The sequence below is a fragment of the Pinus tabuliformis genome, chromosome 3_2 (genome assembly GCF_031772625.1).
Source record: "Pinus tabuliformis cultivar Carrire ecotype Pingquan chromosome 3_2, CPIR1, whole genome shotgun sequence".
Taxonomy (NCBI): domain Eukaryota; kingdom Viridiplantae; phylum Streptophyta; class Pinopsida; order Pinales; family Pinaceae; genus Pinus; species Pinus tabuliformis.
Genome location: NC_142302.1, coordinates 682,485,042 through 682,512,313, shown reverse-complemented (window position 1 = coordinate 682,512,313; position 27,272 = coordinate 682,485,042). Strand labels below are relative to the sequence as shown.

Sequence of the window (27,272 nt, the reverse complement as noted above, 5' to 3'; positions counted from 1 at the left end):
AATGTTCAATTTTATAATTAGTTTAACTATTTAATAGATTTTAATTAATTTTTAATAATCACGATTTATAATAATAGTTGATGATAATAGTAATAGCTATTATCATAATTACTATTGTAAATGATTAATTATGAGCTAATTATTATTATTATTATTATATTTAGATTAATATAGTGGGGTTACTAACTTACTAAAATTAGAAAGAGGGGCGGGGAAAGAGGTAATATTTCCACAGAATGCTAGCCTTGAGAAGTATTAGTGACCTTAATTTCTATGATTAGGGGAAGCCAATTTCCACTAATCTCCATACCATTGTCTCTATTGAGATTATGCGGGTGTTTGATAATCTCAAGAGCTTCTCTAATCTTTCACCTATGATATTGTTCTTCCCTAGCGATAATTGAGGTGCTTTCCAGGCAGACATGGTGTTTAGTTTTTGAGGAGTGCTCTGCCAAGGCCGAAGTACAAGACCTTTCATTCTTAATATCAGCACCATGTTCCTTGAGTTTGGTCTACACGGAGCGACCTGTTTCACAAATGTAGCTTTTACCACATGAGCAATCTACTTTATAGACTCCCTTAAGTTGATGTCTATCTATACTATCTTTAACCAATCTCATACCTTGCCTAATGGTTCCAGGTGCTAAGAATTGCGTGTTTATGTTTTTCTTCCTCAGGGTTTTAGCAATATTATCTGTAACTCCATGAATGTAAGGTAGAAATACCCTACCACATTGAGGTTGGTCTTGAGCCTTAGGTTCATGAGATAACATCTTTTTCTCCGCTTTCTATATGGCTCTTTTAATCTCATTTTCTTTGTAGCCTATACTCTTAAAGGTTGAGAACAAATGTTTCTTTTCTTCATTAAGATGCTCAGTGTCAGAGATTCGAAGGGTCCTGATAGCAAGAGTGTTTAGAACACCAAATTTCTGGGCTGGTTGATGGTGGGAATCAGCGTGGAGGTAGCTTTCTGTGTGGGTTGACTTCTTGAAACCAATGTCAACTGCGTTCTACTTAATGTTGCCCACCGGATCTTGTATATAATAGTCTTGATTCTACGTGAGCACATTGATGCAATCGTTGTCTACCATGTTACCAAAGTCACCTGCGTTCTGCACATTTCTTCTATGATTAATGCTATCCACCGCATCATGATTACCGCTTTGATAAACGCTGTCTAAACTGTTGTCATTGTAATTAGTGCATGCATGCAAATGGAATTTATGTAGAAAAAAAAAGAACAACAAAATAATCTCACACACACACATAAGACACAAAATATTCTCTATAAAACCCTTTCAAGAGAAAACCAAACTAGAATATGAGGTCGCTTTTCTCTCTTTCTTTGTTTGGAAATATGGTTGTAGGTAGAAAGGAGTAAGGTTTTTGGCCCATAGCCTACTACAGTGCATAGATCCTCTTTATGTTCTCTACCTCATATCTCTCTTGGTTGTCTTTGCCTAGATATGGAACAAAATTCTCTTGAAAGAATGGAATGCATCTTCCTCCTAGTGGTCTAGTTATAACACAACATGGTAGCCTACTAGTGGTGAAATTTAACTACATCAACTCTTAACTAGAGTTACAATATGGACTCTTCGAGACTCTTTTAGATCAAAATCACATGGCTAGCCCATTTTCCAGGAATAATGAGGCTGGCAGGACATTCTTTCGAACCATGGTGGTGAAAGTAGGAAGGTCAACTTATGAGTGGCATAACTTTCACATATTGACTCTTATTGACACGATTCTTGCACTATTAGAAAGGACCTTGTGTATAGAATAGAATGAAATGGTGATCCACTAAAGAGGTAAAGTTTTACCACAAAAAAAATGTCATTTGATGCCTCGAAATACTCTTGGAAGATTTTAGACCCTATTTTGTCAAACTGGATCTTGCCAGTAAAAAAAATCTCGTGAGATGATTCCTCCACTTTTTCCACTCCAAATGCATCAATATGGATGAAAAATAATATAATGATCCAATCCAGATAAAGAAGTGATATTGTTAAAATAGGCTTTGGACAACATTTTCACTATCATATATATAGGGGAACAAACACTGCAATAGACCTCCTATCCAAAGAGGGCATTAGACAACCTATGGGTACTTGGTAGGTATCAGAGCACATATATGGGATAGTTTGAGAGTTCCAGCATCATCATTTTATCAATAGATGATATATATAATTTCATGTACCTATATGTGGTTTATACTGGACTTTCATATATGTATCTTCATAGTATCAATTTTATTATTATTTTTGCTAGAAAACAAAGTACATGACAACAATGTATGATGGTAGTACATAGTATGTCAATAGTCTCGAGGACACATGAACATATATATATGTGTCTGTGTGTGTGTTTATGTGTGTGTGTGTGTGTGTGTACAATGTTTCAACTCCTAGACATGCCACTTCTCAGCTCTTGGATGTGTCACATGTCACCTTGACTTTGACTTTGACTTTTTGTTCATGAAACTACAATCTACAATATCTTTCAAATATTGGTCCATTCCATTGTAACAAAGCCTCTTCACAAGTTCATAATATCAATGGAAAAGTGAGCATATATCCATATTTAAGAATCTTTTCATACTGTCATAAAATATTTTGATTGTGAAATAAGTTATGATTTTTGGACATGTGATGTTGATAAGCGATGGTATTGGCCCATGGTATTGTAACAACCTATTTACAAGTTAATAATATCCATGGTAAAGTGGGGGTGAATATTCATGGTTAAGAATCTTGTCATATTGTTATAAAATATTTTGAGTGTCATATAAGTTATGGTTTTTGGGCATGTGGTATTGATGAGCCATGATATTGTAGCAAAGTCTATTCACAAGTTAATTGCAAAATCAAAATATAAAAAATTGATTTTTTTTAATCTTTATTACTTTAACTTTTATATTATAAATTGATAACATTTAGATTTTTACATTCATCCCAAATATTGGGGTTTATTTTACTTATTACTTTTAACTTTTTATTTATTACTTTTAACTTTTATTATTAATTGAGTCAACATTTAAATGTTTACACTCATCCAAATATCATTTTTAACTATTTATGCTATTGGCCATTGAGTGCATTTGAGATGAAGGATAGGATTGTAGGGGCATTAGTCTATTTATATGAGGGAGGATGCTTTCCGTTCAATCCATTCATGTTATTTGGCTTATCATTACGTAAAGTGAGAAATGGATGAGGGAGTATTGCTATAGTGTTGGCACCATAGGTTATGTAAATCACTATATGGGACCTTGGTTCACAATGATTTTATGAGAATAGAGTCAATTTCCTATTGGTTAGCTAGGTGGTGGTGCATGTTGTTGGGTTCTTAATCAACTTGGGTATTGGGGAAGCAACCTCGACCTTCTTGCAACTATTATTATCTTGTTTGTTGATGCAGATGCATACGATGAACACAAAATTTGATGAGGTATGGACCATAGCTTACCAAGGTGATGGGATGGTCACATGGTAATGCTAGGGAAAAAATTAAAAGTGTGAAGAAAGTTTGAATATTTAATTTGGGAGTGAGTTTGATTGTTTGAAATAAGATAGAGAAATTTACTCATCTTGATAAATTATTTTCTATTGTAAAAGGTATATATATATATATATATATATATATATGTATGTATGTATGTATGTATGTATGTATGTATGTATGTATGTATTATTTTGTGGAGAAGGGGAAATGATTCAGCTTTTTTGTGACTATTAGTTGTCATAGTCAATTTCCTTTGGGAAACAACAAGAAGAAGATTTTTTGGGAAGTTATAGAGAGGTGAAGGGAGAGGAGAAAAATAGAGGGAGAAGAGAAGAGAGAGGGAGAGAAGAGAGAAACTCATTTCTTTGTGTAACCATAGTTCTAAAGTGGTAGACTACCTGTACTTTCCAATATGTGTGAACTAGAAGGTATTTTTGTGTGAATGGTGTAATGAATAACAATTGGATTTTAAGTTGTCTGATTGTTAAATGAATCGGAATGTTGTGGTTACAATAAATATATTTCTTCTTGAAAATAATTATTATTTGTAGCGTTATTCCTACTAATCCATTTTGAGAGCCTGTAACATGTTAAATTGATTTACACTAAGAGTTGGAACACTGTGGCTTTAATTGTTGTATGATTTGTTCATTTATCTTTTACATTCTTATTGTAATGGATTCAAAACCTTGTGGAGAAATGTCATATTGTCTTTTAGGATAGTGGTTACCTAGTATTTACAACAATTTGGGTGTTTTTACAGAGACAAAGTACCCTATTTGGAGTTTTGAAGAAAAAAAAAAAACCCTTCCACTTGTTTTCGATCGCAAAATTTGTAATAATATGCAAACCCGATGAAGAAAGGCAAGTGAAATTGTTCACCACATCAATGAGAAAGTCAAGGATGTTGAGAGTTAGATTGGGAAAGAGACAAGTCATTTCATCTTCCACAAAATTATTGTACTGAAATTTAACAGTGCACCGCGAAACCATCCTATAACAAACAACGTTATGAAATATTTTTGTAGTGACTACACTTTTAATTAGAAATTGATGCTACCAAATAATTTTGTAGCGATTGATAAAAATAAATGTTTTTTTGAGGACTGCATGTTCATTTTAAATCCCCTTTTCGGCATGCCTATTGCACCAATATTCTTATTCTTAGTCTTATTCATACTCTTATCTTGAATGCATATATTAAATGTTTCATGAAATATTGTTGAAATGGATGTAATTGGATGTAAATATGGAGCTATGTGTGGAGTAGATTGGTGATATTGCCACTTGTGTGATATGGTTGCCATCATTTGTTCTCTATTCATTTCAATTTTCATTTTGGTCAGTTTGGATTGAACCCTATTATTGTTGTTGGGGTAGATAATGGGGTATTTATTGCCCTCCAGTCGCTCTTTCCAATTTAGCTTGTTGGCATCAATATCTTTCTTTTCTATTTCTATATTATGTTTTTTGTCATTATGTGGCCTTGGAGGGAAGCGTGGGAAGAGTAAGGAGCACAGTTGCCAAGTTGGGGTGGCTAATTATATGATTCAAAGTTACCATGGGAAGGATGAGTTATTAGGAAGTGGTTTTTTATTCGTGGAGAGGCACCACATTGGCTTTTTAGAGGGAGGAGATCCCCATGTCCTTGGGGATATAGTTGGTAGTGTTCAGCTTGGTTACAATGACTATGGTAAGGTAAGTAAGTGGTGGTTTTGTTATTGGAAGGATTCCCTCATAGCACAACGTTGGTTGTGGACTTTTTGTGCACCTCAATGAGGCACCGATGAGGTGGGGGAGGCTAGGTTGAATCATGGATTGCGAAATTGGGGCTTGGTCATTGTAGTGGTTGAAATCTTCAGGACCAGAGGATGATTCACTTGTGTAGAAAACACAAAATTTTGCTGAAAGAAAAGACAGTTGTCAAGGGAATCCCTTAATGGAACCTTATACTTCGCCAAGGAGGACAACCTTAGAGAGAGGAAAGCCCCTGGGGACATGGAGTTATGCATCAAGTAGACCCACAAGATGATGGGGAGGAGTTGGAGTAGTTGCACATCGTTTCCCCTAGGCGCATGTATTCACCTCTACCATTTAATGCCCTAGAGGCCAAATTTTGTCAAGTGTTAGTAGCAGTTGAACAATTGGTTCAAGAAAGACACAATGACCAAAATGAGAACATTGTTTTCCTGAATGATATACAATATAATTAGTGGCTTATTCTAAATTGGTTATTCTCTCTTTTAAGAGGTCATAAGTGGCTACATGAGTGGTTGGAAAACTTTTAAATGAGAATGACATACATGGATTTTCATCTACATGAATCATTTTTCCACCCTCGAGAGGGTAGGCTTGAAAATTAGGTTCTGGGTAACTTGGATGGTTAATGATTAGGGTGGGATGTATTATGATTTTTTATCAGTTTTGGTCGATCTGGGAAATCGATCTTGCATCTTCTAGTTTTCTTTTGCTAATGTCTGTGTATTTTTACTTGTATTTGTTGGCCAACAAGTTTCATAGGAGTGAGGCATTTGTTATTTTAAAGTTATGCTCACAATTGTGTAAATTTTTCATGAATTATTAGAAATGATTCATTCACAAATAAAAATAAAAATTATAATTATAATTAATAATAAAACCAACCTCGATTCATCTTAACTCCAGATTTACTAAGGGTCGAGAGGGATCAAATCCCTTGACATGGAAACCTTTTTTATAGTGGAAATATATTTGATCCCTCACAACACTTGGTATATCTGGAATTAGGACCGATTTACATTGGTTTAATTTTTTAATGTGATATGAATACTATTGCATTGATGATACTAGTACGAAAGAGATGTAGTAATGTCCTCTACCCTTATGTTATGTAAACATTTTGACGTAGCAAAAAATAGAATATAAAATAATAAATAATAAAAAAGTTGCAATTCTCTCGATAATTAAAATCATAAAAATAAAAAATAAAAAATTAATAATTTTAATTTTAACTTAAAAATTATAAAGTTAAATTAAATTACAAAATTACCTTTGTTTTACAAGCCCGTGGTATTGCATATCCCATGGAATTTGTCCATGCTATTTGCTATGATGAAGCCAATTTAAAGGCATGATGAAATCCATTATGGAATACGAGAGCACTAGCTTAGATCCATCTTAACTCTATAGTCGATCGCTTTGGGTGCTTGAGAGATTTGAATTTATGATGGATCTAAGCTATTTTATGTGTGTGTATGTATGTATGTAGTTAAGTATATGTTCCGAAATATGAATCATTATTATTAATCTTTTTTATCACAGAAAAATTCCAACCTTTTATTAATAAAAAGGGTTACATAAAATATGTAAGTAAGACGCCAAGCTTGAAACCGCCAGCAAACAGGGTGAGACTCAGCTAGCAAAACTACTCGCTGACAGAAAACCCGTTGCAAGAGGGAAGAACTCCTCCCAAACCGCTCAAAACATTTGAGCATAGCCCTAACGGCCCGCAGCTAATCAAAGAAGAGCCACCACAAGGGGAACAAAGCCTCCAAAACCACCAGCAACGTTGGAATAAAAGACCACGCGGATCCACAATAAACATCCACAATATCATTGAGGATTTGGAAGCCGCTGCGAAAATACTGGAACCACTGCCCGGGCATCCACAAATAGGGAAAACAACCCAAGAAATCCGGCAGGGGAGAAAATAAGAGAGATGGAGACATGGAAAAAACAGAAACACACACATATATTTACAGGAACAGAGAAAACGTGAAGAAAGATTAAGCGAAGATGGGTTGTTCAACAGGCCGAACAAACCCATTATCAACCTCCGAGACAGCCCACGACCCCATCTCACGGTCTACTCCTTCTTTAGAAAGACGGTCCGCTTCAGAATTCCTTTCCCGATATATATGACTAAGAGAAATCTCCATGAAACGATTCCTGAGCCGAGAAACTTATCTAAACAGAGGAAGCAGAGTAAGATTGTAGCAGTGATGAGCTCTGTTGAACCATTGCACCATATTCATGGAATCCCCGAAAAGCTGAACTTCTCGCACATTACGGAGAATAAGCCAACAGAGGAGGAGATGAAGGGCTTTCAATTCAGCAAAATTATTTGAACCCTGTCCCAGACCTACTGAGGCTTTAACAATCTTCTCTTCTGAAAAATGTATGATCAAGCCAGCCCCACACTGACGATTAATATCTAAAGCCCCATCAAAATAAGCCCACGGCATAGAGTGTCTAATGACTTCTTGACAAACAGCTCTGGAGGAATTAGGAGCTTGAGGGATAGGAATGCTTTCATAGATGGCCGCTCCCTCAGCGGCAAGTCTTCCAATAGGGAAAGCAGAGTCCTTGAAAATAGCTTGATTTCCGGCCAACCAAGTCCCCCATGTAATGAGTAAAGGAATGGATCGTTCCCTTTCATTTAATGAAATGTTCCACCAACTCTGCCAGGCCTCTAAGAGTCCTTGCCCTTCCCATCTATGAGGAACATTTATTAAGCTTAGCATTGCTGCCCAAAGACTAGAATTGTAAGGGCAAAAGAGAAATAAATGTTGAACAGTTTCGGCGCTGTCTTTACACAGAGGACATCTACCAGGACCAATTCTGCCTCTTCTTTGAAGGAAATCCCACGTAGGAACTTTCTGGAAAAGGACACACCAGAAGAACAATTTCGTTTTAGCTGGTCCTTTTAACTTCCATAACGGTTTAGCCCACCAGTCTGGAATTTCCCAACCCTTTTGAGACATCATCCATTTGTAACCTTCCTTTGGGGAATAAAAGCCATTCTGAGCAAAAACCCATTTTAACTCATCTGGAGAGTCAGAGAGCTGCACCGAAGAGTTGACGAGATCCCTTATGTACCTGTCCCATTCCTCCAACCTGTCTTCGGTCAAATCTAAGTCTCGTCCTTTAAGCCACCCTTGCTTCCAAATGGAAGAGGCCCGGGGATCAGCTACCTGGTTTAAAGTGAATAAACCCTTGTCTTTTAAAACTACAACCAAACCTTGAGATAGATTAAACCCCTCAGAACAACCAATCCAAGGATCGCACCCCAAGCGGATCTGAGTTCCATCTCCTACATACCATGCCAACCCCTTCTCAATGATGTGAACAGAAGCAACCACTACTTTCCAGACCACCGAGGAATTTTTGGACGACTTTTGCGGCAGTCTGATCCAATCAGACGTTGATAATGGATCTATATATTTCCTTTTAGTCACTGTAGTCCATATATTTTCCGCTGTAATGATCCTCCAAGCCAACTTTGTTGCAAGGGATTGGGAGAAATTTGCAAGATTTTTTATACCCCAACGCCCCCACTCTTTAGGGCGAGTAATTTTATCCCATGCGATCCACGGGGTAACTCTCTTAGGCTTTGACCCTGCCCACAGAAAGCTGCTGCAAAGTTTCTCAATTGAGTTTATAATACCTTTGGGCACCCAAGTCAAGCTCGTCCAATACACTGGAATTGCCATTAAAATAGATTTTATTAAAACAAGCCTACCTGCCCGGGAAAGCCACTTGTGGCTCCAATGTTTCAATTTCGATTCCAATTTTACAAGGATCCATTGCCAATCTTTTATCCTGTAATTATCTGGTTTTAGATAGAACCCCAGATATTTGAAAGAATCCTCAAGCGATTTAACTTCAAAGTTCAGAACCAAGGTCACCCTACGCACCTCCTCTCTAGCCAGACCAGAACAGGTAATAGTAGATTTTCTCTATTTATACAGAGGCCAGTCGCTTTCAAAAAGAGGTCCAAGATCCTCTTAAGCATCCTACAATCATCAAGGCTGCCATTGCTGAAGAGTATAATATCATCCACGAAGAGAAGGTGAGTGACCCAGAAATTTGGAGCAACTTCTATTCCTTTCAACAGACCTTGACTTTTTGCTTCATGGATCAAATGACTGATTCCGTCTGCTGCCAGCAAGAACAAGAGGGGAGATAGAGGGCAGCCTTGACGCAGGCCACGTTCAGGACTGAAGAAATTGGAGGCTGCTCCGTTGATCAGAACAGCTATGGAAGAAGACGAGACACAACTCATAATCCATCTTACAAGTTCAAAACTAAAGCCCAGATGAGTTAGCAAGAGTCTCAGGTACAGCCAGCTGATTCTATCATAAGCCTTCGATAAATCTATCTTAACAGTGACTCCTTTTTTCTTTCCAACTTTGAGACTATGGAGCGTTTCTTGAGCAACTCCCACAGCTTCATGTATTTGCCTGCCATCTAAAAAGCCAAACTGTTCCGGGGAAACATTTTTAGAAAGGAAGGGTTTTAGCCTGACAGCAATGATTTTAGCAATAAGTTTGTAAACACAGGTACACAAAGAAATGGGCCTGAAATCGACAAAAGAACCTCGGAGATTAGACTTGGGAATGAGAGTTAAAAATGTAGCATTAAAGGGTTGATAGATAGAACCTGAAAGTCTGGATTCTTCCACCACCTCCACTAACTCATCACCAATGAATTCAAAAAAATACTGGAAGAATTCAACAGTCCAGCCATCCGGGCCGGGACTTTTTTCTTTTTGCATCGATTTGAGGATGCTTGCAACCTCCTCTTTAGAAATAGGTGCCATGAGAAATTCATTGTCTTCCTCCTCTATGAACCGAGGAAAAATCTGGGCAACCCTTATAACTTCTGCGATTGTGGCTTCACCTGGGGCTTTAAAGAGGTGTTTGAAATAGTTTACCCCTTCAGTAGCCAAATCTTCGAAAGAGAGCGCTAAGTCACCATTTGCTTTCTTCATTTCCCATATTGTATTTGTGTTTTTTCTCCCTTTGGCATAATTCTGGAAAAACTTGGAATTTTCGTCCCCTGCCTGTAACTAGATCGCTCTACTTTTTAGACGCCAACTTTGCTCCCTGAGCTGCAGAATTCTCCTTCTTTCCATTTCCAACTCATGTATCCTCGATCGAGATGCACCTGAGCCATAGCCCTGACTGTCTGGATCCTCGAGAAGGGCAAGTTCTGAGATCACCGCTTGCATTGTTTCTTCCTCCTTTAGCTTCTTTTGAAGGGCCCAACATTTTGAAGCAGCCTTCATCCTTAATAAGTTTTCCATAAACAGCTGACTTCGGTTCTCATTCTCATTTTCCATGGCTTTCCTCCAAGTTTTATGAAAAAGACTAATGTAAGATGCATCCAAAAGCCAAGAGGAGTTAAACTTGAAAGGGATACCTGGCTTAGTTAAATCACCTTTCACCTCCAGAAGAACCGGGAAATGATCAGAGAGGCCACCATCTCCAACCCAATGCCTGAACGCCTGTAGTTTCTCCGCCAGCATATCGCTTATTAAGAAGCGGTCTAATTTCTTCCCAATCCAGTCATCGCCAATCCTGCGATTGCTCCAAGAGGGGCGCATCTTTGATGGGTTAACATCGACAAGAGGCGACAAGGCCAATTTCTGATGGATGAAAGCAGAGAGGGGATCCACTCTAGCATTAACCCCCCATGATTCAGTCAGGCCCAACGAAAAATTGAAGTCTCCACCAATAATAAGATTTGGATGCGCCAAAAAGGACTTCGCGAAGAAAGAGTTCCAGAACTTCTCCCGCTCCGAATTAGGACCATAGATATTCAGAAAAAGAAAAGGAACACAGAGTTCGTTGGAATAGAGTTCCACTGCCAAAATGTTTTCTGCTCCCCATGATGAGATTTCACGCACTACCTTCACATTAAACCCCAGAGCCGCACCTCCAGAATGCCCATTAGCATCCACTGCGTGAAAACTCCATCCCGGCAAAAGCTTATGTAGACAGCCTATAATATCATCTCCTTTCCAAAGCGTTTTGTGAAGAAAGAGGATATCAGGTTTGTTAGCCCTGACCAGATCCTTCAGAGCTAGTTTTTTGGGGGTACTAGCAAGACCCCTGCATTTGAAAGATAAAATGATCATTTAAAACCTTCGGGAGGTGATTGCTTTGCTCTAAGCACCCCTGGCAGTGACAACTGCTTTCCTCTAGCAATATCAATGATAGCCTTCAGCTTGGCTTTCGATAAGTCTGACTTCCTCCCTCTTAACTTCTTTGGACCTATGGACACCTCATCCATTGCCAAACCACCTGCTACCGGCTCTTTTCCTTTTCTGGTAGCTAAAGGCCTTAGATTGTAATGAGATTCACGTCCTCCATCTCCGAAATGCATAGGAGCAAGAGGATGGGGGATGGAACCAACATTAGAACATTGTCAGTTGTGTTTAGTCCCATCTTCGTGTCTGTCATATCTTTTGAGAGTTGGCATAAACGATCTAACTCACCACTACACGACACATGCAAAGCGCTTGATAAGAGAGGGGAGGAGTATTTAGGGGGGGAGGACATGCCTGATTCAATTCTTCCATTGCATTGACTGCTGAGAAACCAGCTGCAGAGAGCTGATTTGAAACAACAGCACTCGTTGTCACCTCAGACTGAGATATTCCAATGCCCTCCATAGGTTCCGGTCCTAACTCCTGGACATTTGCCAGAGCTTCAGCCTCCTTGGACTGAAACTCTTCCTTCTGAGCATTGATCTTCATTTTTTCCTTTTCCTCTGTCTTAAACCCATTTTTCCTCTGCCTTCGACGTCTACGATGACCACGAGGACAATCCCGAGCCAGGTGACCATATACTTTGCACCGGTGGCATCTGAACGGGAGGTTTTCGTAGTCCAGGGTCTGGATGAACTCTTGGCCGCGATACTTTAAAAGTATATCATCCGCCAAACCTTCTTTTGGATTTAAACTTACCATAAGGCGGGCTGCGCTCCAGTCATGAGAATGTAAATAGGATTTGTCAGCATCAAGGAACTTACCCAGAGTATTTCCGATTGAGGAAAAAACTGAGTCAGTCCAGAAATGAATAGGAAGTCCCATTAGTTTGACCCAGACTGGAAACTCCTCTGATTTTTCTTTCTGGGCATCAAAGAGAGGCGTCCATTTCTTGAATAAGATAGGCCTCTTCCCTAGGCTCCAGTGCTTTGACAACACCCATTCGACATGCTCCTTTTGCCCAAAACGAAGACAGAACCAGCCTCTGTCAAGCATCTTGACCTCTTCTGGTTGTCCCGGAGCTTCTTTCCATTCTGCCAGTGCCCATTTCTTAATGAAGGCCACCGAGAAACTCCTTCCACCAACTCTGCCGACAAGAAGGGTTTCTGATGCTTCCAAAGCCCTGTCTATGTGGATATCCACTCCGAAGACACAACTGGGTCTTGCCGCCTTTTTCCTGCAAATTTTGGGCTTCTTCCTCTTTCCACCCAGATCCTTCGGCTTATCTCCTCCCTCTACAGCCTCGAAAGACTCAGAACTCTTATCAGTCTGTAGATAGATGCTTTCATTTAGCTCCTCAGCCCTCTTGGAACCCCCACCCACCGATCCTACCATATAACTTAGATTTTGACATTCTTCTCCTGAAACTTTTACATCTCTTCCTGGCTTTTCAAACGTCTAGGGCCGAGCAGAGCTAGATAGCCACCCTTCCCACATTATAGTTCCCCAAGAGCTCCGGGCGATAGCATCTGTTACCTTAACTCCCGCATCCGCTGACCTTTCCACGCTTACTGACATCACTGCCTGCATCGGGAAGAAATGATGCAGGTTCTCCTCTGATTCTTCCAGGCCCCAACAGGCGAGGAGGTCTTTGGGTGTCGGATCGATGTCCAATGACTCCTTTTGAAAAAAACACGCTCACGCTTCACCTGAAACCGATGCCATCTTTGCCAGGCAGAAAAATCAACTTCCCTAAACGCTATCGCCTTCGGTCCCACAGCAGCTAACTCCAGGAACTCAGTCGTGGCCGCCATGGAAGGCCGCGCGGGAAAACAAATTCGAAAAAACCCCTGCATGCTCTCGGCCCTCTTATTATTAATCGGTGGCAGAATTCTAGCAAATTATTGTCCTATTCACCACTATTAGTTTAGCAATGACCAATAAATATTTATTTTATCTTAAAAACATTAAATATTTTCTTTCAGTATTATTTAAAAAAATATATTTTTCAAACATTTAATGGTATGATAACTTAAGGCATCATTTTTAAATATTTTTGTACTGATACTTCATTCTTATGATTTGCATGAAACCATATAAAAGTGAAATCCTTGAAAGTAGTTCATACTAAAGTAAATAACATATTTTCTATGAGCTACTTCGCAACATAATTTAATCAAATATTTGCATAAAAAATGGATAGGAATAAGATTTAAATAAATATAATTACTAGGAGTTACTTGCCACATTTATTTATGCTTTTCTCAACAATTCGGTAGGAGTAAAATTGTAAATGTCTAGACTTACTAGTGGTTACTACCCACCAAAATTTATGTAAGAGTAAGCAATTAATATATCCACTTAGAATCTCAGTGTATTAATTCATACCAAAGCAATATTATAGGGTTTTATTTTCTATTGATCATTACTAATTTAGCATTGACAATTGACCACTATTACGAATTCCTACCAAAGCATGTGATCCAAATCTTTTACTCCAAGGATGAATACAAACTTGCATTTAGAAGAGCATGCAACCAAGTAGCATAAACACATGAAATAAGTGGAAATCAAAAGCAACCATGAGATCAAAGGAAGAAGATAATTTAATGATGGACTTCGCCCAACTTGGGATACATCTTTGGGCCCTGCTTAATGTGGGAAGGCCTCTTTCATTAAATGCCAGTAGACACAATTTACAATCAATTTTCTAAACGACCCTTATATGTTCATTTTCCAAAATCATCTGAAAATAAAAAGCTCAGTTGCAGAATGGACATCACAATTTTATTCGTAGTATGAAATCATGTCAAACATCTATAAACTTGTCCCCTTTCTAACACCTTCAAAATATGAACCCTCAGGAATCTTGAATATTCCCCCAAAGATTCCTCCTTGGAGATGGGAGAAAAATATGTTACTCAAATAAAAATTCTAAGTACACCACTATGATCCTTACGAAATTCTGAGAAAAATGACTATAAAGTCAGCATCATTATGCTTCTATCAAAAACTAGCCTCCAAGGGAATATAAAGATTCATCAAGCATCAAAGAATATTCTTATAAGATTCTATCTTGAAAAATGTGTCATACATGGTTCCACCTCAGCCACTGTGTCAAGGTTCCGCGCTCTTAGCCCTCATGCTTGACCTCTACCCTCCATTCTTCATTCTATCTGACGCATGAAAGAGTATGCGGTTTATATTATTTTCATTGGATGAATTTACCAATGGCCCACTTGGGATTTCTAGGTTGGTGGATTATATTAAAGGCTTTGGCAATTCAAGAGGCCCCAGGGTCAAACCCTTTGGGACCCTATTTTGGTATTAGCGCCTTAATTAAAATTTTTGTCTTTTATTTAATTTTGGGCTTTGTTTTGTTGGCGTGTATTGTTTTGGAGGGGTCACTCATTCACAGGCTAGCCTACATGGTTGGGCGGGTTTGAACCTCGCCATACCCATTACTTATATGGAATGCAACGGTTGGTTGGAAAGGCATGTCAACGAGTGGCCCACATATAATAATATATATTATATATTAATAATAGCTCATTGGGGTGGCGGGGGTGGCAGCCTACTGCCCCCCTATTTTTTTTTATTTTTTTCTATGTTATAACAAACTGGCAAAAAAAATCGACCAGATTTTAAGGGTCACCAGAAAAATTAAAGAGGTGACAAATTTTCCTGTTCTAACTGTTGGAATCTATGCATCAGTAATTTCCAAATTGTTGCCTCGTTAGTGGCTATCATTGGGCCTAGTTTGACCAAAACTTTGACCGACCATAACTTTCACATACGAACTCGAATTGAGGTGTCATTCACGTCGTTGGAAAGGTTGCACAGAGATATTTGAGTTGACCCTACTTCCACTTCAATCTAGTGACTTTTATTTTTGATGTTTTCCAAAGCCACTTGTGAATTTTGAGCATTTATGGAGCCACATTGATCATTCCTCCCCACATAGGAGCTTTTGGTCCTCGAAAAGCATGAGCCCATCCTGAACACTTGTGTCCTTCTCAAGCCACACTTTCAACATCTTCATTCCATGCAAACCTATGGTACATTCTTTACATACAAGACAAAACATGACTCAAACAACCCCATACTTGCCAAGAGTTTATAACATACACTATGTTGTTAAGTTTACATGATAATATAAACCAATACCCTAGCTATCAATAAAAGTCCAAAAAAACATCATTTCTTTAATAAGTGATTAAAAAAACCTCATCACTTTTACAATTATATTGCAACACATGATTTATAAAATGTAGCAATGATAAGCTACCATATCTAGTAAAACCATCGCTTACTCAACAAAGTGAATGGATCATCTCCCCGTGGCAGATTTTCTTGTTGAACATATTCACTAGTTGGTTTTTCATAAGTTCTTCCTGGGTATCGAGTATCTGGCATGCAGCTCTCTGGTGCCCATCCTCATTGCGGTAGCTACAATGATTCCTCCTCCTCCAAACTTGATGGATCATCATGGAACGCTTATTCATGGTGTGCCTCTGATAAGTGCCCTTGGAATCCTCACTATTAGTGGAATGTGTTGAGGTTCTCCCATCATCCTTCATGCGTTGGTCACTGGTTGTCTTGGAGCATTCTCTAACCCCTCTTCTGACATACCCAAGTCCTTCATAACAAGGCAATTCCTCCACTTTGATGGGATTAAAAATACCTTAGCCATTAATGTCGAGGACTTTCCATTGATACCCCATCTTCTTCAAAAATTTTGATCTAATTCTTGTAGTATGTTTCTCAAAAGCAGTGAAACCATCATCATAAAAAGTACATGAAATTGAAGAATCACTTTTTATCTCAGGCTTATTATGCTGCAACTCTTGTGAGACATCCTCCTTGGCTTGTAACTAATGTTACAACATTTTTTTTTAGTTCTTTGCTTCTTGTAGGAGTCTCCTCAAGTTCTTGGAGCCATGCATCATTCAGTGCCCTCCTCATTTTTGGCACAACATCTACTGAAATCTTTGTCCGTTCGCCTGAATTGGAACCCAAGTCAATAGGTTCATATTCTGAAATCCCAAGAGATGAAATCTTCATTACATCACCTGAGTCTAATCCCAGGTAAATTGGTCCAACACCTGCAATTCTTGCAACTCTGATCTTCTCATCATCCTCTGATTTAGATTCTTGGTCTTGTTACATAGTTTCAACTATCTTCTGCTTCACTTTTTTATCGTTCCTCTTAGGCATTAATTATGGAAGTATTTTCCATCAATTCTCCTCGTCATGCCCTTCATTCACATAATGAGTACAAGAGGGATTTGATTCTCTTTTCTTAGCTATTACTACCCTTTTCGAGCGGTCATCTTGCTCATGCCTCCCCCTCCTTTCAATATGTACAACCTTCACACTAGATTCATCAAAGAGACTTAGGTTCATATAATAACAATGAATGAAACAAATAACTATGCAAAGAGCCAATATATTTCATCAATATCTCAAAAGTGTCTAGTGGAACATTCAATGCTAATGTTTGTTTTCTAAACTCCTTTGTAAAATTCTGAAAAGTTTGTCCTTTATTTTGTTTCAAATGTTGCCATTTCATCATGGCCTTCTATCTATAATCCAATGGTTAAAATTTTCCTCTTAAAGTATAAATCAACTCAAACCAAGTTGAAAGAAGTTTATGACTACTCTTACAACCTTTCTGCAACTTTCCTTTTGACGAAGTGATAGAAGTTCCACTCAATCGAAGGGATTTGAGCTCGATCTTGGTTTCATCTTCTTTGATTTATTGCATGCAGCAATATACTTCAACCTATATTATCTAGTTATCTAACTGTTATGCATTAGATTCTCCACTAAATACAAGTAATTCAAGCTTGACATGCATCTTGAAAAAGGGATTTTTAGATGCATTCCTATGATGCCTGTTAGAATGATGAGAAGAGGAAGAATAAGAACTTTCACTATAAGATGGAGAGGAAGGAGGCTCATCTCCTCCACTTTCTTGATTTACCGAGGCATGATAATTTGGTTCTTTCTTCTCACACTTGATTATCTTCTCATATTATGAAAACAAATTTCAACTTTTTTTGCGATGGTGAAGAAGATCTTGTGATAATTTCGCTCTTCCTCCATTCAGGCTAGCTCATCTTCCATGTTCTGTCTTCATGCTGAAAGCCCTACTTTGAGATCAAAGGATTTGAGTTTCCCTTCTCCTCATTGAAGCTTGTTCCTAGTAATCATTCACTCGTGCAACTTGCAAGAAGAAGAACTGCTCTGATACCAAACTTGAACTAGATCTTTTACTTCAAGGATGCATACAAAACTGCATTTAAAAGGGCATGTGACCAAGTAATGTAAACACATGAAAGAAGTAGAAATCAAAAGAAACAATGATATCAAAGGAAAAAGATAATTTGTTTCCAAAGTTCACCCAATGTGGGCTTCATCTTTGGGCCCTAATCAATGCGGGGAGGCCTCTTTCATTAAATGGAAGTAGAAATAATTTACAATCAATTACATAACTGACCCTTATACCTCCATTTCCAAAATGGTCTGAAAATGCAAAGCATAGTTACAAAAATGGACATCACTGTTGAATTCGTGGTGTGAAACTGTGTCAAACGACTATAAACTTGGCCCCTTTCTGACACCGTCAAAATCTAGACCCTCGAGAATCTCAAAGATTCCTTCCTAGAGATGGTTGAAAAATCCACTACTCGAATGAAAATTTTAAGTACACTACTGGACTCCTTGTGAAATTATGAGAAAAATGACTATAAATTCAACATCATTCTGCCTCTTTCAAAAATCAACCTCTAAGGGAATATAAAGATTCCTTAAGCAACAAAGAATATTCTTGTAAGATTTTTTCTTGAAAAATGTGTCAAGCATGGTTTTGCATCGATCACTGTGTCAAGTTTCTGCCCTCTTGGCTCTCATGCTCCACCTCTTCCCTCCATCCTCCATTCTATCTAGTGCATGAAATAATATGTGGTTTATATCATTTTCGTTGGACATATTTACCAATGGCCCACTTAGGCTTTCTCGGTTGGAAGATTATATTAAAGGCTTTAGCAGTTGGGGATGTCCTAGGATCAAACCCAACGAGACCTTCTTTTTGTATTGGTGCATTAAATAAAAAAATATATTTTATTTTGATTTTAGGCTTTGTTTTGTTGGCGTGTGTTGTTTTAGAGGGGCTTCCTGTTGGCGGGCTGACCTACATGGTCAGGCTAGTTCAAACCCCACCGACCCCATTACTTATATGGAATGTGATGGTTGGTTGGGCAAGTCCATCAATAGCCAACCCTCCTACCATAAGATATATTATATATTAATAACAGTTTGTCGGGTTGGCGAGGATGATTTCCAACCACCCCCCCATCCATGCGCCGGTAATTTCCAAATTGTTTTCTCATTAGTGGCTACCACTAGGCCTAGTTTGACCAAAATTTTTACCCACAATAACTTTCACATGTGAACTCAGATTGTGGTATCGTTCACGTCATTGGAAAGGTTACGTCGATATCTTCGATCTGAATTTGGCTCCACTTCAATCTAGTGAGTTTTATTTTTGAGATTTTTCAAAGCCACTTCTGAATTCTGAGCATTTCTACAGCCACCTGGATCAGCATGACTCTAGAATTTGATTGGCATTGACCACTAGTAATTTAATGTTCACAATGTAGGTTATAATTTTTTACATTGACCACTAGTAATTTGGTATTCACAATGTCGGTTGTAATTTTTTATGTAATTTTTCCCTTAGCACAATTTCTAACTTAAGTGGTATTGACTAAGCTTCCTTGCAACACTTTTCTCTCTTCTTCAAATTTATTGTGTGTAGAGGTGCTCTCCATCGCAATGTAGTAGAGATATTGCAATGTAATTTTTAACATTTTGACTAAGTGAAATTACATATAATTAAGTAAATAAATAAAAAATAAATTAAATGAAAATATTAATATGATGTAAACCTTTTTAAAAGGGCAGAATAAAATAAAAATAAAAATAACCATATAAAAATAAAATAAAAATGACCCATGGGATTCATGTGCAATATAGCCTTTTAAACGGGGAAATTAAACCATCCTAGATCCATCTTAACTCTAGATCTATGAAGCATTATGATGGATCAAGTCCCTTAAGATGTAAACATGTTTTAGAGTGAAAGATATTTTATCCCTCCGGGCTTGGTAGATCCAAAGTGAAGATGGATTCAGACTAGTTTTAATGTGATTATGTTGAAAGGCTCTCCAACCTAGTATGGTAGAGATGTTATAATGTCATGTTAAACACTTTGAGTCACTCAAATTACATAAAAATAGAAAAAAAAAACAAATTAAATTTAGAATATAATAACTATAATTATTAATAAACATTTTGACTCACTCAAATTACATAAAAATGAAATATAATTAAAAAGTAAAATAAAATAATCATTAACTATTTTTTTTTATAATTATAATTAATTGTAATAAAAATTAAACCACCTAGATTCATATTAATTTTGGATGCAGAGAGAGTGATAAAATCTTGAGGTGGAAACCTCTTTTAGGATGAGAAGATATTTGATCCTTCTCAGCTCTTGGTAGGTATCAACTTAAGATGGATTTTGGCTAGTGTGTATATTATGATTTTTCCTTGCAAAAACTTGTGAGTAATTTTGTTAATAAAAAAATTAAAATTACAATACAAAAAATTAAATTCAATTGCTTTGCCATCTTTTATTATTTTTATTTTTTATTACCTTTTTAGTTAAGTCAACATTATGTTTTTTTATTATTAGTTTTTGATACAATGTTTTATTTTAAGAATAGTATAACGTCTCTCTTATAATAGGTATAAATTTAGATGTTTATGATCATCTACAACCACTACAATATTTGCCCCATATTAAGCGAACATTTATATTTTTACACTCATATATGGACACTATAATGTCTCCTCCATACATCACTTGGTAGATCTTTAGTTAAGATAGATATATGTTGGTTCTTAATAATATCATTTATATTATATAAATATCACATCTCTCTATATAAAAGTATTTTCATATTTAAGTTTAGAAAAACCCTGATTTAAATTTTATTGAATATCCACAAAATATTTTTAGTAGTAGTAAGGAATGAAGGAAATGTCCTTTTAATGGGTGAATTTAATGCTCAAACTTCAAGCAACCAAGCTATTCTTCTAAGCAATCATTCCAACCCTAGTCCTCTTTGGTTAGACGAATACCTTACTCTCGCTAGCCGGTACAAAAGGAGCTCTGAAGACCTTGGGTAGAATTTGTTTGGGTCGGAGCTAGTCAAGCTCTGTAGTTCTCAGGATCTCATAATTTGCAATGGTCTAAAGAAGTGGCCCAATTCTAGCTAGATGACCTACATCCATGGGCTTGGTAGCAGCGTGGTAGACTATGTTATTTCCGATCTCCCTTTATGCAATGAAATAATAAATTTTGACATCTTAAATGACCAGGAGCTTAACTCTGATCATAGGCCTTTACTTATAACTCTAAATTTTGTCATGCATAGAGATCCCAAAGAAGATAATCCTTATAGCTAAAAGAACTTCATCTTTGTTAGAAATAAAAATGATCTCTTTCTAAATGAATTAAAAACTAATTTGCTTCCTTTATCTAGTATAGACAACATAGAAGACCTCTATCATAATATTACTACAACTCTCCCATATTCTATTAACAAGTTCTCAATTGAAGTTTCAAGTATTAAAAGAAATAGCAAAATCAACCCATGGTATGAAAAAGATTGTAAATGTGCGAGGAGAGGAATTAAGGAAGCTATTGACGAGTCTCTTAAAATTAGCAAGATAAGAATATACAGTGCCCTAAATAAAAGAAAAAAGGTAGTATATTCATAAAAGACAAGAGAATCTCTTACACCTCTCTAAGGTAGCTCCTAAGAAATTCTGGAGGCAGATTCTAACTAGGAAAATTAAAGATATTAACAAAATTTATTTACACAACTCAAATTCCTATCTTAAAAAGCTTTATGAATCTCCAAATGTCATGGATAACTTTGAAAACTTGCTCACAACGAAATAAGTCTTCTCATTAGAAGACATTGATTTGGGGTTAAACGCCTAGAAAATGGGAAAGCTAAGGACATTCAAGGTTACGAGGTAGAAATCTTAAAAATTGGAGGTCCTATCCTCATCCCCCATATCCACAAGCTTTTAAATCAAGCGGTCAAGCAAGGGTTCGCTAAACCATGGACTCAAAGCCTCATTATCCCTATTTTTAAAAGTAGGGATACAAATAACCCCTCTAATTATCGAACAACTATGATCAGCCCTCTGTTAGCCAAGTTATATGGTATTATTTTGGAAAATATGTTGAGCATATGGCTTGAAAGTGAAGCTAAGCGGGCTAAAGGCCAAGTGGGTTTTGGAAGGCAGCACTCAACAAGGGACCACCTCGTTACACTTAGGATCATTGTGGAAGAATGTCGCAATGATAAATCCAGTCCCTTTTGTTGCTTTGTGTACTTTAGAAAGGATTTCGATACGGTTCCTAGAAATAGCTTGTGGAATAGATTATAAGACATAAAGGTTCTTTTCGAGTTGAGAGTTGCCGCTATAAGGTTATAAAAGAATGTAATTGTCAAGTTAAAGAGCAATGAGGGGTAGTCAACAGATATTAAGTGTAATATCAGAGTTAAACAAGGTTGTTCCCTCTTCCCTACCCTATTTCGAATTTGCATCGACAATCTAGAAGGTTGTTTAGAGGAAGCAGGTTGTGCTGGCATGATCTTAGCTGGGATAGTCATCATCCTTCTTCTCTATGTTGACGATATTGTTCTTCTCACAATGTGCGCATCTGATCTTGATAAGAAATTTATAATTCTTAAGTATTTATGCTCTACCATGGGTATGACTGTTAACACTAACAAAACAAAAGTGATGATTATCAAATCCAAAAAGGACAGTCACGTTAATTTTATGTATGACAATAGTAACTTGGAGGAAGTGTCTTCTTACAAGTACCTAGGAATTGATATTCATCACAAGCTCAAATGGAACTATAGCATTGATAAAACGATTAATAGGGGGTGAAAAGCTTATCTTAGTGTTGAAAATAATTATAGAATGACAAACCTCGTAATGTGGGATAGAAAGATGTTCCTCTTTGAAACTTTAGTCACTCCTGTTATCTTATATGGATGTGAGGTTTGGGGTTGCAACATTTCTAGATAATCATGGAGAAGGATTGAGCAAATCCAGAAGCGTTTGATAATGTATAACCTCAAAATTAAAAGCAATACACCCTATCCTATTATGCTTATAGAAGTGGGTCTTTCCCCTATCAAGAGCCTAGCTATGACTAGGCTTCTGTTGTACAAGCACAAACTCAATAACATAGGATACCATAGACTTCCTAAGATAGCTTTAAATTCCAGCCAAAACCACCTAAGGCTTAAATGAGGTTGGTATAAAGACACCAGGGCCTAGTTAAATCATTGGGAGATCGACGAGAATGTTGCATTGCAAAACATTAATAACATTAAAAATATTGTTACTTCTAAGTTCAAAGAAAAAATGTGGTGTGAGAAAGATTTAGGAGCTAAAATAAAATTAAGATATTATAAGGAGGTCATCAACCCCACCGTAGAACATGAAAAGTATCTCTCTATTTTAACTAGCTCAAAGAAGAAAATTAATATAGGATTAGAATGAACTCTCATGAGCTCCATAGTGAAACGGGTCGTTGGGCAGTTCCGAAAACACCATGGATGGAAAGGATCTGCCATCTCTATGAGAACATGAACATCGAGGATGAAAATCACTTCCTTTTAGAGTGCCCCATGTACAACCACATTAGATCTCAGTTTTATAATCTTTGTTGCAATACTCACCTTCCTAGTTTTTTACGATGTCAAAATTATAGTAAGCTTGAGAGGTTTCTCTCCAAGCTTTTTGAGCATAGGAATAAAATCTTAAATCAAACTAAATAATCCATTTCTTTAGGTCCGATAGACAAAAGTTTGGTCTTAGTGGACATTAACCATCATCATCATCATCATCATATATATATATATATATATATATATAAAGTAATTATAGTGATTTTTTCTTTTAGATTTAACATGCTATAAAATTAAAATAAAATAAAATATTTTTATTCTGAAATGAGTTATGGTTTTCTAAGAGGTCTTATTGATAAGTCATGATACTGGTCCATGGTACTGTAAAAATGTACATGTACAAGTTAATAATATCCATCGTAAAGTGGGGGTGTATATGTCGATGTTACAAATATTGTTATATTGTAAGTTTATTATAAGTATCAAGTTTTTATGTGCTTGTTGATTAAATTTAAATATGGTTACGAAATCATTATTTTAATTTACATGGTAAGATAGATCTTATTTTATAGCTACTATTTCTATGTTATATATTTTTATATGATATGTTACAACTTGAGTGGGCCTAATGGTTAAGAGCATGTGTTTCCTCCTAAGAGGTCACAGGTACAAAACCAGAGGGGGCTAGAGTATGTATGCCTTCCTAGCCTTAGCATTCAAATCGATGCACAAAGGTGGGTTCCTTGTCCCACAAACAAGGGTGTCTCATACATAAATTTGTTGTCTGGCTTGGGCGTGACCTTAAAAATGGATAACAATAATAATAATAATAATAATAATTTTTATTTGTCTAAAAAATTGTTCATAATTTTATTAAGAAAAGAAATTATAATATAACAAATTGAATTTTATTGTTTTTAAGTTTTTATTATTAATTGACCCAACATTTAAATGTTAACACTTATTAAGGACAATACAACAACTCTCCCATATGAGATCTATATTATCTTCTTCTTTTTTACAGTAAGGCTCTATATTATTTTATTATTTATAGTAATTGTTATTTTTTTAATTTGTAACAACGACGGGTTAAAAATCCATCTAATAAAGTTAATAAAGGAAAAATAAGACCAAGGTCATGGGACACATGTTCCAAGTTAAATGTTGGGCAAAAAACATCCTAATGTGGGTGTTCATTTGGTTTATTATGACTAAGGAAATTAGAAAAGGTAATGGCAAAGGATTTGGAAAGACAAAGTGGCATTAATTGACATATTATTTATCAAAATAATCAAAATTAGGAGAAAAGTAAGGTGAAAGGTCAGAGGTTGCATGTGAGGAGGAAAATTGAGGAAAATAATGGAAATTGATGAAAATAGAGGCCTCATTGATAAAAAAGTATTTTGAGGATCAATTCACAACCTTTTGTTAGTTAATTTTTGGAGCTCTCTCTCTATTCTCTCTGCTCTCTCATGGTCTTGCACACTTAGAGCATTCTTTGAGCACCCTAGCATTGAGGAAAGGAAGGCAAAGGAAGAATAGGAAATAAAATGTAAGCAAAGATCAAGAGAGGAAGAGAATGATCCAGTGGATACCACAGGATTACTTGTAGCTATCTAGTTGAATGTACGATTTCCTTTCTAGTTTTGGCATGCTTGGTACATGCATGTACATTTTTGGTTCTCTTGTTGTGATTGGCATGGGTTTTTCTAGGTGTGATGGGGGTTTTCAACCTTGCCTTGCTATTTCCATATATTCATGGTATGATGGGGTTTCTCTTACTTCACTGAGATGGATTGTGAGATGGTTTTGAAATTGAGTGGGATGGTGTCAGGAAAAATCACAAGGCATAGGAATCCCTTGACTAGTAATGGAGGGATACACAATAAAGCATGGTTGTGAATACCCTCATTGGGCCTAAGAATCCCTTGATCGGTAATGGCGGGATAAGCAGTAAACCCTAGAGGTGAATACCCTCATTGGGCCTAAGAATCCCTTAACTCGTAATGATGGGATACACAGTCAATCCTGGAGGGTGGAAACAGAAAAATTCATCGTGGTTTAGATGGAGAGATCTAGAGGCATGCATGCTTGTTTAGGGCATAGTGATCCCTTGACTGGTATATGGGGGGATTACGGTAAAACATGTAGTGTATGTTTATTGTTTGGGCCTAGGAATCCCTTGGAGGGATACATGGTAAAGCCTGAGGAAGCCTTGAATAGTTATGTTGTGAATCCTACACTCATGCTTGGAATATGGGACGGGGATGATTAGCTAAAATAAAGACTTGGTTCAGTCAATCTATGGTCCAGTGGTACTTGAAAGTCCCTGACCTGGTTTCATTTTCCATATGTTAATAAGATCTCATTTCCTATTGTGTATTATCTGTAAATGTGTATTTTATTATGTGGTTATAATGGCTATTTTGTCATCGTTTCTCTATTGGTTATATGTTGGTTATAAACATGGTTTATGATAAACTTGCATTATGTCTTTCATCTTGTTTTGTTTCATAAATGAAATGGTAATGTATGTATGACCTAATAGATGATATTGCAACTATTATGAGAGGGCATTAGACCTTCTTGACAATTCTCATATAAGTATGAAGTCCTTACGCTTAGATGTGTTAAAATGACCTATAGATTACATGTTCATGATGTGTTTAATGAAATTCTTGCCATGGCTAGGCCTTGTTAGGCTAGGTCACTATTCAAGTTTTGCATTATATCCCATTCCATATTATTGTTTATCATTTACAAGAGTTTCATCAAGTTCTAGGTAGAGGCTTGAGTCTTGGCCCTAAAAACGTGGCTCATAATCTGGGGTCACGAACATAGAACTCGATGAAAAGGACTGCAATCGCATGGATTCCTTGTTGTGGGAGCAATTGGAGGGTCTCATCTGCATGGAAAGATTGTCATGGGAATGACTGGGGGTCTAGTTCATAAAACTATCATGTTGGCTCACAGGTTGGACACCTATTTCAGTTCCACTTCCTTAACTATACATAGAGAGATGAATTATATCATAGTAACTCTTTGTCACATGTTTACCTTGATGGAATAGTTAGCTCAGGTAAATGTAGGGTGTTACATTATTTATATAAAATATTGATCCATAGACTAGCAATACTCCACCTTAATTTTGGATCTAGCAAGTCTCAAGATGGATCCAATCCCTCAAGATGCAAACTTATTTTTTAGTTCAAAACTTGAGGAAATATTTGTACCTAGATACATTTGATTCCTCTCATCATTGGGTAGATCCTTATTTAATATGGATCTATGTTTCTTCTTAATAATATTATTTATATTATATAAACTCCACATCTTTATATACCAACATAGATCGATCTTAACGCAAGATCACTGAGAGAGATCATCTCTTTTTACTCTAAAATAGGTTTTCATTTCGATATGTTTGATCCATCTCTACACATGGTAGATCCAAAGTTAAGGTGGATATATGTTAGTTTAATTCCCCCCTTATATATTATATTCCATATGAATACCATGGGTTGTTATACCATGGGTGAATACCATGAAGTTATTTTTATTTTAACATTATTTTTTTTTTCAAACTTTATTTTTATTTTTATTTTGATTGCCATCAGTTCCCGTTGCTAATTACCTTGCCAATTCGGAGGTCATGGGGTAAAATATCCTCGATTCCCTTGTGGTTAAGCTTGACCAGATAAGTTGACGAGTAGATCCCTTCGGGTGGATCTGCACAGGTTATTACCCATGGATGTAGCGGCCACTGAGTGACAGCGAACCATAGTTAAAAAACATTTCTACTAGACTAGGATGGAGACTAAAGCCACATAATATTTTTGGTAGAGGTTAGTTTGAAAGGTTTAGATATCTCTCAAAATTAATTATAACATTTTTATTTTATATTTAATTAAAAATGTTATAAAATTGAATTAAAATAAAATATTTAATTGTGAAATGGGTTATGGTTTTTGGGAACATGGTATTGATAAGCTAGGGTA

At 36.7% G+C, this 27,272-nt stretch overlaps 1 protein-coding gene across 1 annotated transcript; it reads right to left on the bottom strand.

The window, feature by feature from the left end:
• Positions 1-7,445: 7,445 nt before the first annotated feature.
• Positions 7,446-10,255, bottom strand: LOC149182488 (uncharacterized). The gene is made up of 3 exons (XM_089414575.1): positions 9,197-10,255; positions 9,005-9,084; positions 7,446-8,898 (listed from the first exon to the last, which is right to left on the bottom strand). The coding sequence occupies exons 1-3, from the start codon at positions 10,253-10,255 to the stop codon at positions 7,446-7,448; spliced, it is 2,592 nt and encodes an 863-aa protein (XP_089270701.1).
• Between the last annotated feature and the right edge of the window lie 17,017 nt (positions 10,256-27,272).